At 33.5% G+C, this 15,612-nt stretch overlaps 3 protein-coding genes across 4 annotated transcripts in view; all 3 read right to left on the bottom strand.

Moving 5' to 3' along the window:
* Positions 1–3,494, bottom strand: part of LOC125779977 (uncharacterized) — a 40,161-nt gene extending 36,667 nt beyond the window's left edge. For both annotated transcript variants that reach the window (XM_049461344.1, XM_049461343.1), the window contains exon 1: positions 3,365–3,494. The gene's annotated coding sequence lies outside the window, so the exon portion shown is untranslated. The remainder of the gene's footprint in view (positions 1–3,364) is intronic.
* Positions 3,495–3,539: 45 nt separating this feature from the next.
* Positions 3,540–5,805, bottom strand: LOC125779972 (uncharacterized). Its single transcript, XM_049461339.1, has 2 exons — positions 5,412–5,805; positions 3,540–4,114 (listed from the first exon to the last, which is right to left on the bottom strand). The coding sequence occupies exons 1-2, from the start codon at positions 5,641–5,643 to the stop codon at positions 3,540–3,542; spliced, it is 807 nt and encodes a 268-aa protein (XP_049317296.1). The 5' UTR covers positions 5,644–5,805.
* Positions 5,806–10,570: 4,765 nt separating this feature from the next.
* LOC125779979 (uncharacterized) lies at positions 10,571–12,749 on the bottom strand. Its single transcript, XM_049461346.1, has 2 exons — positions 12,520–12,749; positions 10,571–11,224 (listed from the first exon to the last, which is right to left on the bottom strand). Exons 1-2 carry the CDS (start codon positions 12,725–12,727, stop codon positions 10,650–10,652), a joined length of 783 nt encoding a protein of 260 aa, XP_049317303.1. The 5' UTR covers positions 12,728–12,749; the 3' UTR covers positions 10,571–10,649.
* Positions 12,750–15,612: the final 2,863 nt, after the last annotated feature.

Genomic DNA, 15,612 nt, shown 5'->3' with positions numbered 1-15,612 from the left:
TGATACGTGTATAATAAGTATGTACATACATATACGTATCTGTGTAAAATACTATAATAATAAATTAAAAAAACTAGTAATATATATGTATGTATATACATAAATCATACTTTTTATAATTTAAAACTTACGTATTCATATGCACATGTAGCAAGCACACACGTATGTATGTACATAAGTACATACAACGCCTTCATGATTTGAAATCATGACATGACTTATTAGTAATGATATGTGTGCGCTTTATGTGTTGCACATTATATAAACGTATAACAAGCACAATGTGCACGCACTAATCCATATGTAAATATATACATATATGTACATGTACATATTGCCGAGCAAATAATGTATACACAAATCTTCATACATACATACATGGGCATACACATGTAAATATGTCACCAACAAAAGACAACAATCGTCTCGAAAGGCATCAGCAGCGTCACAATTCAATATAGCAGCAAAATAGCCAATGCCTAAATTTATAGTACAACTCGAGAAACACAGAAAGGAGTGACAAAAAGTGGCTACAAAGTTCTCGTCGATTTAAAATATTTGCCAAATCTAAAATATTTTTCCGTGGCTCGCAAAAATCTGCGTCGATATGTATGCAAGCTCATACATCTTCATACATATTTACGCAAGTTTGTTGGCGAAGCTGTTGTAGGGGCAAGGGAAGCGGCGACGGTTGGCGTTCGCTCGTTTGTTTTTTCGGCACAGCTTGGACAATAACACAATGTTGTGACGCCTATTCGTCGCGTCAGTCGTTCGACACATTGACTCTTCGACAAAACGTGAGCTTCGGCCATTGATTTTCGTGACAACGGAGATATGTTTTTGTACACGCATGTGCACTTTCATAAGTATATGATCTGTTGGCTTTTTTCCATTTACGCATGCCACGTTGTATATGAATAAGGGTTGATTTCGCACTTGCCCATATGCGATATCTGCATGTATCTATGTATGTAAGTTTAAATAAATCAAAGTCAAGGTTATTGTTTTCAGAATATACTTATATGCAAATTTTATTGATTCATTGTTATTTAAAATTAACAGTTTAAAGATTTTTTATAAAATGTATAAGCAAGTTTAAAATGTTAAAAAAATTATAATGCAGAATTACGAAATTATCCATTTGAAATGGAAATTTCTCACACGACTTAATATATAAAAAAAGTCATTGAATTTCACTTGCTTTTTTAAAAACAAATGTTGCACTTAAACAAGATGGAAACAACATTTGTGTTTAAAAAAGCTAAGCTCAGTTGCAAAGCTGAAAAAGGAGAAAAATAAGAAGAAAAAAATACCTGAAAATACAACAAGATAGACCTGAAAATAGAAGAAAAAGCTGAAAATAAAAAAAACCTGTAAATAGAATAAATTGCTAAATATTAAAAAAAGTAAATATGTATTTTCAATGAATTCATTACTCACCCAAAAGTAAGATGTTCTTAAATCAAACGGTCTTGACTTGCAACTTACTTAAGTTTTTTTAGTTTAGCATCGCGCTTCCGATGTCGTTCATTACTAATTTCTTCTTTTACTAACCATTTCGAGTTTTTGAATAACAGTACCGTTACCAAGTATTCTAACAACTTAATTTTATGAGTAAAACACTCATCGGTTGGGTCAAACCACTCAGGAAAAACATTTTCCGTTTTTTCTTTTATTGCGGACAACATCAGACTACGAACATTTGAACAATAAGCATATTTGTTGAAAAGGTTGACGTACCACATCATCTGCAGTCGACACACTTCGAAGACCCTATCACTTGGATTGACTAGCCTTAAATCCGCGTCATCCTTATAATTTTTCGCTTTGATTAGGGCCTCCGAATAAAGCGATAAATCACTTTGTGTCTTTGTCATTGCCATAGCGCATTTTTTGCAATGAATTTTACACAAAATTTTCTGGTAAATACCATAGCCTGTGTAATAGCGCTTGATCTGGACGTCAGCTGTGTCGTCCTCTTCAACAAAGTTTTCGTCTGGAATAATAAACGATTCCAGGTCGAGTTGCTCTGTTTCATGTTCGACTCCCTCTACTTCGAGATGACGATCTTCGGGGCCTAAGTTCCAGTCTAAATTTATATCGTCATCATCCTCACAATTAGCCCCCTTATCTTGAAAATTTTGCCTCAAAATTTTCATCGAAATTAAACGAGCTACTATATACTGTATCTCATTGGCAGACGGATGGGTATTGATACCCTGGCTAGCCCGGACCCTATAAAAAAAATTTTCCAACGCGTCTTGATTCAGTTTCCCAAGCAATATAAAACTTAATTCTTTTTGTTCCCTGAATAATTCTTGGCTCAACTGAATCATTCCAACAATTGTGGAACAGAACCCACCTATACACCTACTGTAAGCCATGTTCGGAAGTTTTAATGATTTCAAATACTTAATGTAATCAAAGAGGCGTTGGACCTTCCCGGAGTCGTTTTTCAATAGCGGACATTTTAAGGGATTTTTTGAAACAAAACTCTTGCAGTCTAGATCATCGAACAGATCATTCATTTTTTTAACAAATAGCTGCGTAGGCTTTGCACATTTTAATATATATTCGTCGGAGCCGAATAAATTTTGGCTATCGGCCATTTCTATGCCAGCCGCAACCGAATTGCTCAGAACTTGGGTTGCACGTTTTACGGACATTTTTTCGAAACAACTAGGATATACGTGGGCCTCTGTGAGTTTTGGACATATCTTGAAACATTTATTGTCCTGATCGATCGAGTAAAGTTTTTTTATAACTTTAAAGCTGGCTATTCCATCTGGGGTTGAAATATCATATTTCATAAATGTGTTTCGGACGGACTTAATAAGATGGCAATAGTCATATAAACAATATATCTTGGAATCTTCGTGCAAATAAAAAGGGTTTTCTTCAGAAATAGCTAAAGCATTCATAACTGCAATATTAGAAGGCCCTTGATCACAGACTAAAGCTTTTACGTTTAGACCAATTGACTTTAGTGCTGTGATGTTCTTATTCAAAATTTCTTTTAATTTGAATGTAGGAAGTCCATTTTTGGAAATATAATATGAAAACACATATTTCCAATTGGAACCCAACCCTTTTATCATGAAAAAACAACACTTACTACCTAATTTCATTTCACGATGGCCTTCCCCATAATCCACAAACCCGTCAATAACATCTCTAACCCTATTGTATGTTAGGTCGGTCTTAATTGATATTTCATCAAATAATAGAACGCAATTTCGTTCTAAAACGGACATTTTTTTTGTAATTTTTTCTAAATTTCCCAAGACATTGGCATCGAACCCAGGGACAACATACTTTATGGGGCGCCGTCGCAAAAGAGAGCTCTTGCTTGGTAAACCGAAACCTAAATCGTCACGCATAAAATTATAGGATTTATTGGACATGTAATTAATATTTTGTGCCAATGCCCTTTCTTCGTCACTGAAAGTAGTGCGCTTCGTGACGATCATCCTAGCGAATGTTATAGCATCTTTGCTTGAATTTACATCCGCAACTATTGCACATTTACTAAGGTCTTGTTACCTTTTTTCCAAGTCTTTAATTATATCCTCTAACTCTTTGATCTTATTATTCAATTTAAGCGCATTACTTTGATAGTAACGTGCCGATCGAGCAAATCGTTCACTACTATCTAATGCATAGCCTACGTCGTTATTTTGGGTTTCTAATCCTAATCTCCTTTCTTCTAAAATTGAATATTCTTCGAATTCCCTCAAAGTTATGTCGTCCTTCTCTTCTTTACTTCCTACAGCTACCTCATGACGACCATAAGTATTAGAAACGGGCGGGCACACCCAACTAGAGTCAGCACTAGATGAGCTACGACTTAGTGCTGAACCTAATCTGAAACAGGGAAAAGCCCCAGGCAATAGTTTAAACTTGGTAACGTACTGCGAATCGAAATGGCTTCGACAAATAAAAAGACTATCGGAAGGTGACACAACTAAGTTGCAAGCCTTTGCCCAACTTTCCCGAACATCTTTTTCTTTCGGAAATTTGTACAGCGTTTTCTGCTTGTTAACGCAATTAGTAATGCAGCATCTTCGAATCGGCAATGGAGCCGTCCACAAATGCTTAGGGGGTTCGTCATATCCTATTTATGTACATAAAAAAATTTAAATAAATTGCAATATGTACGTATATAAAAAAAATTAATTAAAATTTAAATATAATTTTAAAGATAAGAAATTGTATATAAAAACTGTGGACTGCATGTCCACTAATATTTATGTTTAAATATATATAATATCTATGTAACGCGGTCGCGCTGCCATCCATGCAGCACCGTTGTTAAACGCAAACGCGAAAACAATTTTGTTTTTTTTTTAGCTTTTTCAACGAGAGAAAGCTTAACTTGTATATTGAACATGAAATGCATTGTCATACAAAACAATGTTTGTAAATGTACGCATATGAAAACAAACCCAAGGTCACACAACATATGTATGTATGTTAAAATAATAGGTAACATACATACACACATGCAGGCGAGTTACATATATAGTTCCACAAACAACAATAAAATAATGAACACTCCAACGTAGATGAAAGAAAATACTTAAATCAACCCAACAACATTACTGTATAAAACATTTATTTATTTGTCGGCTTGATTTAACTTGACACTCATATAAATATATCACTTGAATAAAGGAAGATATAACAGCTTAAGCTTGTTTTTCAATTCGACCTTATTTAACATAATTATCGCGGATCCACGCGCCCCTGCACACATGCACATAAATGTAATAATATTAGCATATTCTTTATATGTATGTCTAGAAAAATATTTATTTTTATTTAATTTTAAATGAGTTAAGCCCCATATACGATCCCGTTCAACGCGATTGCGATATTTAGTTTAATGACTTTGTCAAATACTTATTTCGTGACTAAAATATCAATTTATCGTTTTAAATAAAATTGTTATGAAAAAAAAACCAATAAGTTCTTTTCAACTAAAACATGGCGTGTAATCTAAAGAAAATGTGTATAATTTAAACAATTTATAAAGTTTAGTTGCATCATAACTAATGAATTTAAAACACTTCTATTATTAAGTACACTTATGTATGTATGTATGTTAATATGCATGTACGTACATACATACATATATCGCTCATTTACGTGAACACAGGATTTTTATATCGAACACGAGATATTTCATGGCATCAAAATTTCTTTATATTTTTCACAAACAACGTTTATGCCAAATAAAATATTTTACTACACTTCACTAGTTTATTCAATAAATTTATGCTGTTTTCCATATTCTAAAAACAACTTATGACACTTTCCATGTAAATGAGCGATATGTACTTATATGTATCTACATATGTATATACAAAATAAAACAATGCACATTTTAAATTTTAAAAAGCATCACTTACCAAGGTTTAGGGTGGGCACAGCATGTGCCTTCAACTTTTTCACACCCACAGCACTTTGTTCGAAGTGCTTAATGCAAACAAATGCATTGTGGGTGGGTAAATCCTGCGTTGGTGGGATACGTAAATTTTCCACCCACTTCAGCAACTCCTCCTCTCCTTTAGGGAATGAGAAGAATCTTCCGGAAGATTCTGTCTCACACTCGCGAACGCGACACTTCCTAACTCTAGACATTTTTTAATAAAAATTAGTTAAAAATTACTTTATACAGTTAGAACACGAATTGGCGACCGAGCTAAACTTTTCTCGACGAAATTCTATCAGAACTAAAATTCCGTTGACTATTTCTTTTTCATCTTTCATTTTTGGCGCAATTTCCCCACCCAAATATATTAGGATTAGAAGGAATCCAACTACTTGCATATACATACATAGAATACAAGAACTTTTCCACCAACCAGAAAACACCTGCATATAAATAAATGTATATGTTTATATTAGCTTTAACGTACATTGGCTATCTTTTATATATGTTAACATATTTTTTCCCATTGGCTCTAACAACTACTCAGTTCTGTTATTGTCGTGCCCCTGATGTTAAGTGGTGAAATGCGCTAATAATTTTCTGTGGTGAAATGCACTCATCCAAAACAGTAAATGTCCCAAATTTGAAATATCCCCCAATTTGGCAACGCGGTGGACCTTCTCTATAAATATACGTTCTCTGGTTATGGCCTACCTTTAGGTTTTGCAAAATAATTAGGTATGAAAATCTGTAACATTATTGTGAATGCAAATTAGTTTTGAGTGAAGTGCGGAACACATAGAGCGGATCAGACTGCAAACTACATCTGCCAAATATTAAAATACAGACGTTCTTATGGACACTGTTATTTTGACAGCAGCACGACTACATGACTGCAGGCCGACAGTTGTCGTTCCCGCTAACTTGAATATTTCCTATATTTGCCAACCGCAGTAGGACGACAGTAGCGTTGACAGTAGAATGGAAGATAGAAAGAGGAGGTAGAGTGGTGATGCCACTAATATGTAAAATGTAAAATTATTCACAGGTCTAACAAACTTGACGTTATTTTACAAATAAAAGCATAAAATTGCTCTATTATAGCTCTATTATATCATTTGTAATAACAATTGATAATTTAAAACAAAAAAAAATTTACCAATTTTTACTTATTTTTTGCATAAAAAAAATTTACCAATTTTTACTTATTTTTTGCATAAAAAAAATTTCACTTTGAACAAAATATTAAAATTTCATTGAAGTGAAAGGTATTAGCAGAGAACGTATATTTACAGAGAAGGTCCAACAACGGACAGGCGTGTAAACTGTCAAAAGCTAACAAAATGCGATGGGTGCATTTCACCACTTTTGGCTCGGCAGGAGAAACTTTAACAGTGGCGCGTGAACAGAGCCGAGCATTCAATGAAAATTATGCTCAGAGACTTACTTCGATTTTACAGCGGCATGGCGGCCTTTTGGCTTATATTTTTATGCGTTTATGTGCAATTATGTATATGATTTGATTTGAAAATTATTTATCACAAATTGATTACTTTTTAATTAATTAACTAACTATTTTATATAAGGCAATATTTTACTCAATGTTAAAATAAGACCATATTTTTAATTATATCCTATGCTTGATATAGTAGACATGTATATGTATGTATGAACATTTGATACGTGTATAATAAGTATGTACATACATATACGTATCTGTGTAAAATACTATAATAATAAATTAAAAAAACTAGTAATATATATGTATGTATATACATAAATCATACTTTTTATAATTTAAAACTTACGTATTCATATGCACATGTAGCAAGCACACACGTATGTATGTACATAAGTACATACAACGCCTTCATGATTTGAAATCATGACATGACTTATTAGTAATGATATGTGTGCGCTTTATGTGTTGCACATTATATAAACGTATAACAAGCACAATGTGCACGCACTAATCCATATGTAAATATATACATATATGTACATGTACATATTGCCGAGCAAATAATGTATACACAAATCTTCATACATACATACATGGGCATACACATGTAAATATGTCACCAACAAAAGACAACAATCGTCTCGAAAGGCATCAGCAGCGTCACAATTCAATATAGCAGCAAAATAGCCAATGCCTAAATTTATAGTACAACTCGAGAAACACAGAAAGGAGTGACAAAAAGTGGCTACAAAGTTCTCGTCGATTTAAAATATTTGCCAAATCTAAAATATTTTTCCGTGGCTCGCAAAAATCTGCGTCGATATGTATGCAAGCTCATACATCTTCATACATATTTACGCAAGTTTGTTGGCGAAGCTGTTGTAGGGGCAAGGGAAGCGGCGACGGTTGGCGTTCGCTCGTTTGTTTTTTCGGCACAGCTTGGACAATAACACAATGTTGTGACGCCTATTCGTCGCGTCAGTCGTTCGACACATTGACTCTTCGACAAAACGTGAGCTTCGGCCATTGATTTTCGTGACAACGGAGATATGTTTTTGTACACGCATGTGCACTTTCATAAGTATATGATCTGTTGGCTTTTTTCCATTTACGCATGCCACGTTGTATATGAATAAGGGTTGATTTCGCACTTGCCCATATGCGATATCTGCATGTATCTATGTATGTAAGTTTAAACAAATCAAAGTCAAGGTTATTGTTTTCAGAATATACTTATATGCAAATTTTATTGATTCATTGTTATTTAAAATTAACAGTTTAAAGATTTTTTATAAAATGTATAAGCAAGTTTAAAATGTTAAAAAAATTATAATGCAGAATTACGAAATTATCCATTTGAAATGGAAATTTCTCACACGACTTAATATATAAAAAAAGTCATTGAATTTCACTTGCTTTTTTAAAAACAAATGTTGCACTTAAACAAGATGGAAACAACATTTGTGTTTAAAAAAGCTAAGCTCAGTTGCAAAGCTGAAAAAGGAGAAAAATAAGAAGAAAAAAATACCTGAAAATACAACAAGATAGACCTGAAAATAGAAGAAAAAGCTGAAAATAAAAAAACCTGTAAATAGAATAAATTGCTAAATATTAAAAAAAGTAAATATGTATTTTCAATGAATTCATTACTCACCCAAAAGTAAGATGTTCTTAAATCAAACGGTCTTGACTTGCAACTTACTTAAGTTTTTTTAGTTTAGCATCGCGCTTCCGATGTCGTTCATTACTAATTTCTTCTTTTACTAACCATTTCGAGTTTTTGAATAACAGTACCGTTACCAAGTATTCTAACAACTTAATTTTATGAGTAAAACACTCATCGGTTGGGTCAAACCACTCAGGAAAAACATTTTCCGTTTTTTCTTTTATTGCGGACAACATCAGACTACGAACATTTGAACAATAAGCATATTTGTTGAAAAGGTTGACGTACCACATCATCTGCAGTCGACACACTTCGAAGACCCTATCACTTGGATTGACTAGCCTTAAATCCGCGTCATCCTTATAATTTTTCGCTTTGATTAGGGCCTCCGAATAAAGCGATAAATCACTTTGTGTCTTTGTCATTGCCATAGCGCATTTTTTGCAATGAATTTTACACAAAATTTTCTGGTAAATACCATAGCCTGTGTAATAGCGCTTGATCTGGACGTCAGCTGTGTCGTCCTCTTCAACAAAGTTTTCGTCTGGAATAATAAACGATTCCAGGTCGAGTTGCTCTGTTTCATGTTCGACTCCCTCTACTTCGAGATGACGATCTTCGGGGCCTAAGTTCCAGTCTAAATTTATATCGTCATCATCCTCACAATTAGCCCCCTTATCTTGAAAATTTTGCCTCAAAATTTTCATCGAAATTAAACGAGCTACTATATACTGTATCTCATTGGCAGACGGATGGGTATTGATACCCTGGCTAGCCCGGACCCTATAAAAAAAATTTTCCAACGCGTCTTGATTCAGTTTCCCAAGCAATATAAAACTTAATTCTTTTTGTTCCCTGAATAATTCTTGGCTCAACTGAATCATTCCAACAATTGTGGAACAGAACCCACCTATACACCTACTGTAAGCCATGTTCGGAAGTTTTAATGATTTCAAATACTTAATGTAATCAAAGAGGCGTTGGACCTTCCCGGAGTCGTTTTTCAATAGCGGACATTTTAAGGGATTTTTTGAAACAAAACTCTTGCAGTCTAGATCATCGAACAGATCATTAATTTTTTTAACAAATAGCTGCGTAGGCTTTGCACATTTTAATATATATTCGTCGGAGCCGAATAAATTTTGGCTATCGGCCATTTCTATGCCAGCCGCAACCGAATTGCTCAGAACTTGGGTTGCACGTTTTACGGACATTTTTTCGAAACAACTAGGATATACGTGGGCCTCTGTGAGTTTTGGACATATCTTGAAACATTTATTGTCCTGATCGATCGAGTAAAGTTTTTTTATAACTTTAAAGCTGGCTATTCCATCTGGGGTTGAAATATCATATTTCATAAATGTGTTTCGGACGGACTTAATAAGATGGCAATAGTCATATAAACAATATATCTTGGAATCTTCGTGCAAATAAAAAGGGTTTTCTTCAGAAATAGCTAAAGCATTCATAACTGCAATATTAGAAGGCCCTTGATCACAGACTAAAGCTTTTACGTTTAGACCAATTGACTTTAGTGCTGTGATGTTCTTATTCAAAATTTCTTTTAATTTGAATGTAGGAAGTCCATTTTTGGAAATATAATATGAAAACACATATTTCCAATTGGAACTCAATCCTTTTATCATGAAAAAACAACACTTACTACCTAATTTCATTTCACGATGGCCTTCCCCATAATCCACAAACCCGTCAATAACATCTCTAACCCTATTGTATGTTAGGTCGGTCTTAATTGATATTTCATCAAATAATAGAACGCAATTTCGTTCTAAAACGGACATTTTTTTTGTAATTTTTTCTAAATTTCCCAAGACATTGGCATCGAACCCAGGGACAACATACTTTATGGGGCGCCATCGCAAAAGAGAGCTCTTGCTTGGTAAAGCGAAACCTAAATCGTCACGCATAAAATTATAGGATTTATTGGACATGTAATTAATATTTTGTGCCAATGTCTTTTCATTGTCACTAAAAAAAGTGTGCTTCGTGACGATCATCCTAGCGAATGTTATAGCATCTTTGCTTGAATTTACATCAGCAACTATTGCACATTTACTAAGGTCTTGTTACCTTTTTTCCAAGTCTTTAATTATATCCTCTAACTCTTTGATCTTATTATTCAATTTAAGCGCATTACTTTGATAGTAACGTGCCGATCGAGCAAATCGTTCACGACTATCTAATGCATAGCCTACGTCGTTATTTTGGGTTTCTAATCCTAATCTCCTTTCTTCTAAAATTGAATATTCTTCGAATTCCCTCAAAGTTATGTCGTCCTTCTCTTCTTTACTTCCTACAGCTACCTCATGACGACCATAAGTATTAGAAACGGGCGGGCACACCCAACTAGAGTCAGCACTAGATGAGCTACGACTTAGTGCTGAACCTAATCTGAAACAGGGAAAAGTCCCAGGCAATAGTTTAAACTTGGTAACGTACTGCGAATCGAAATGGCTTCGACAAATAAAAAGACTATCGGAAGGTGACACAACTAAGTTGCAAGCCTTTGCCCAACTTTCCCGAACATCTTTTTCTTTCGGAAATTTGTACAGCGTTTTCTGCTTGTTAACGCAATTAGTAATGCAGCATCTTCGAATCGGCAATGGAGCCGTCCACAAATGCTTAGGGGGTTCGTCATATCCTATTTATGTACATAAAAAAAATTTAAATAAATTGCAATATGTACGTATATAAAAAAAATTAATTAAAATTTAAATATAATTTTAAAGATAAGAAATTGTATATAAAAACTGTGGACTGCATGTCCACTAATATTTATGTTTAAATATATATAATATCTATGTAACGCGGTCTCGCTGCCATCCATGCAGCACCGTTGTTAAACGCAAACGCGAAAACAATTTTGTTTTTTTTTTAGCTTTTTCAACGAGAGAAAGCTTAACTTGTATATTGAACATGAAATGCATTGTCATACAAAACAATGTTTGTAAATGTACGCATATGAAAACAAACCCAAGGTCACACAACAATATGTATGTATGTTAAAATAATAGGTAACATACATACACACATGCAGGCGAGTTACATATATAGTTCCACAAACAACAATATGTAATGAAGACTCCAACGTAGATGAAATAATAAGAAAATACTTAAATCAACCCAACAACATTACTGTATAAAACATTTATTTATTTGTCGGCTTGATTTAACTTGACACTCATATAAATATATCACTTGAATAAAGGAAGATATAACAGCTTAAGCTTGTTTTTCAATTCGACCTTATTTAACATAATTATCGCGGATCCACGCGCCCCTGCACACATGCACATAAATTTAATAATATTAGCATATTCTTTATATGTATGTCTAGAAAAATATTTATTTTTATTTAATTTTAAATGAGTTAAGCCCCATATACGATCCCGTTCAACGCGATTGCGATATTTAGTTTAATGACTTTGTCAAATATTTCGTGACTAAAATATCAATTTATCGTTTTAAATAAAATTGTTATGAAAAAAAAACCAATAAGTTCTTTTCAACTAAAACATGGCGTGTAATCTAAAGAAAATGTGTATAATTTAAACAATTTATAAATTTTAGTTGCATCATAACTAATGAATTTAAAACACTTCTATTATTATGTACACTTATGTATGTATGTATGTTAATATGCATGTACGTACATACATACATATATCGCTCATTTACGTGAACACAGGATTTTTATATCGAACACGAGATATTTCATCAAAATTTCTTTATATTTTTCACAAACAACGTTTATGCCAAAGAAAATCTTTTACTACACTTCACTACTTTATTCAATAAACTTATGCTGGTTTCCATATTCTAAAAACAACTTATGACACTTTTCATGTAAATGAACGATATGTACTTATATGTACATATGTATGTATATACAAAATAAAACAATGCACATTTTAAATTTTAAAAAACATCACTTACCAAGGTTTAGGGTGGGCACAGCATGTGCCTTCAACTTTCTCACACCCACAGCAATTTGTTCGAAGTGCTTAATGCAAACAAATGCATTGTGGGTGAGTAAATCCTTCGTTGGTGGGATCCGTAAATTTTCCACCCACTTCAGGAACTCCTCCTCTATTTTAGGGAATGAGAAGAATCTTCGAACGCGATACTTCCTTACTCTAGCCATTTTTGAATGAAAATTATTTAAAAATTGCTTAAAACAATTAGAAAGCGAATTGGCGACCAAGCTAAACTTTTCTCGACGAAATTCTATCAGAACTAAAATTCCGTTGACTCGTTCTTTTTCATCTTTCATTTTTGGCGCAATTTCCCCACCCAAATATATTAGGATTAGAAGGAATCCTACTACTTGCATATACACACATACATACATAGAATACAAGAACTTTTCCACCAACCAGAAAACACCTGCATATAAATAAATGTATATGTTTATATTAGCTTTAACGTACATTGGCTATCTTTTATATATGTTAACATATTTTTTCCCATTGGCTCTAACAACTACTCAGTTCTGTTATTGTCGTGCCCCTGATGTTAAGTGGTGAAATGCGCTAATAATTTTCTGTGGTGAAATGCACTCATCCAAAACAGTAAATGTCCCAAATTTGAAATATCCCCCAATTTGGCAACGCGGTGGACCTTCTCTATAAATATACGTTCTCTGGTATTAGTATGGATGGCCACAACGATATTGTGTACATGCAAAATGGACAGCTGTGTTGTCTTGGTACATGCCGGCCATGCTGCATGTGCTTGCACTAAATACGTTTATGAGGAGTTGAGTTCTTGCATATTTTTTGGCGCAGGGTTTGAGGAAATAACCCGTAAGAAAAATACTGTAAGATCGCTAGTTATGGCCTACCTTTAGGTTTTGCAAAATAATTAGGTATGAAAATCTGTAACATTATTGTGTATGCAAATTAGTTTTGAGTGAAGTGCGGAACACATAGAGCGGATCAGACTGCAAACTACATCTGCCAAATATTAAAATACAGACGTTCTTATGGACACTGTTATTTTGACAGCAGCACGACTACATGACTGCAGGCCGACAGTTGTCGTTCCCGCTAACTTGAATATTTCCTATATTTGCCAACCGCAGTAGGACCAGAGAACGTATATTTATAGAGAAGGTCCAACAACGGACAAGCGTGTGAACTGTCAAAAGCTAACAAAATGCGATGGGTGCATTTCACCACTTTTGGCTCGGCAGGAGAAACTTTAACAGTGGCGCGTGAACAGAGCCGAGCATTCAATGAAAATTATGCTCAGAGACTTACTTCGATTTTACAGCGGCATGGCGGCCTTTTGGCTTATATTTTTATGCGTTTATGTGCAATTATGTATATGATTTGATTTGAAAATTATTTATCACAAATTGATTACTTTTTAATTAATTAACTAACTATTTTATATAAGGCAATATTTTACTCAATGTTAAAATAAGACCATATTTTTAATTATATCCTATGCTTGATATAGTAGACATGTATATGTATGTATGAACATTTGATACGTGTATAATAAGTATGTACATACATATACGTATCTGTGTAAAATACTAAAATAATAAATTAAAAAAACTAGTAATATATATGTATGTATATACATAAATCATACTTTTTATAATTTAAAACTTACGTATTCATATGCACATGTAGCAAGCACACACGTATGTATGTACATAAGTACATACAACGCCTTCATGATTTGAAATCATGACATGACTTATTAGTAATGATATGTGTGCGCTTTATGTGTTGCACATTATATAAACGTATAACAAGCACAATGTGCACGCACTAATCCATATGTAAATATATACATATATGTACATGTACATATTGCCGAGCAAATAATGTATACACAAATCTTCATACATACATACATGGGCATACACATGTAAATATGTCACCAACAAAAGACAACAATCGTCTCGAAAAGCATCAGCAGCGTCACAATTCAATATAGCAGCAAAATAGCCAATGCCTAAATTTATAGTACAACTCGAGAAACACAGAAAGGAGTGACAAAAAGTGGCTACAAAGTCCCCGTCGATTTAAAATATTTGCCAAATCTAAAATATTTTTCCGTGGCTCGCAAAAATCTGCGTCGATATGTATGCAAGCTCATACATCTTCATACATATTTACGCAAGTTTGTTGGCGAAGCTGTTGTAGGGGCAAGGGAAGCGGCGACGGTTGGCGTTCGCTCGTTTGTTTTTTCGGCACAGCTTGGACAATAACACAATGTTGTGACGCCTATTCGTCGCGTCAGTCGTTCGACACATTGACTCTTCGACAAAACGTGAGCTTCGGCCATTGATTTTCGTGACAACGGAGATATGTTTTTGTACACGCATGTGCACTTTCATAAGTATATGATCTGTTGGCTTTTTTCCATTTACGCATGCCACGTTGTATATGAATAAGGGTTGATTTCGCACTTGCCCATATGCGATATCTGCATGTATCAATGTATGTAAGTTTAAATAAATCAAAGTCAAGGTTATTGTTTTCAGAATATACTTATATGCAAATTTTATTGATTCATTGTTATTTAAAATTAACAGTTTAAAGATTTTTTATAAAATGTATAAGCAAGTTTAAAATGTTAAAAAAATTATAATGCAGAATTACGAAATTATCCATTTGAAATGGAAATTTCTCACACGACTTAATATATAAAAAAAGTCATTGAATTTCACTTGCTTTTTTAAAAACAAATGTTGCACTTAAACAAGATGGAGACAACATTTGTGTTTAAAAAAGCTAAGCTCAGTTGCAAAGCTAAAAAAGGAGAAAAATAAGAAAAAAAAATATCTGAAAATACAACAAGATAAACCTGAAAATAGAAGAAAAAGCTGAAAATAAAAAAACCTGTAAATAGAATAAATTGCTAAATATTAAAAAAAGTAAATATGTATTTTCAATGAATTCATTACTCACCCAAAAGTAAGATGTTCTTAAATCAAACGGTCTTGACTTGCAACTTACTTAAGTTTTTTTAGTTTAGCATCGCGCTTCCGATGTCGTTCATTACTAATTT

The sequence above is a fragment of the Bactrocera dorsalis genome, unplaced genomic scaffold (assembly GCF_023373825.1).
Source record: "Bactrocera dorsalis isolate Fly_Bdor unplaced genomic scaffold, ASM2337382v1 BdCtg022, whole genome shotgun sequence".
Classification (NCBI taxonomy): domain Eukaryota; kingdom Metazoa; phylum Arthropoda; class Insecta; order Diptera; family Tephritidae; genus Bactrocera; species Bactrocera dorsalis.
This window is presented reverse-complemented; position numbering and strand designations above follow the sequence as displayed.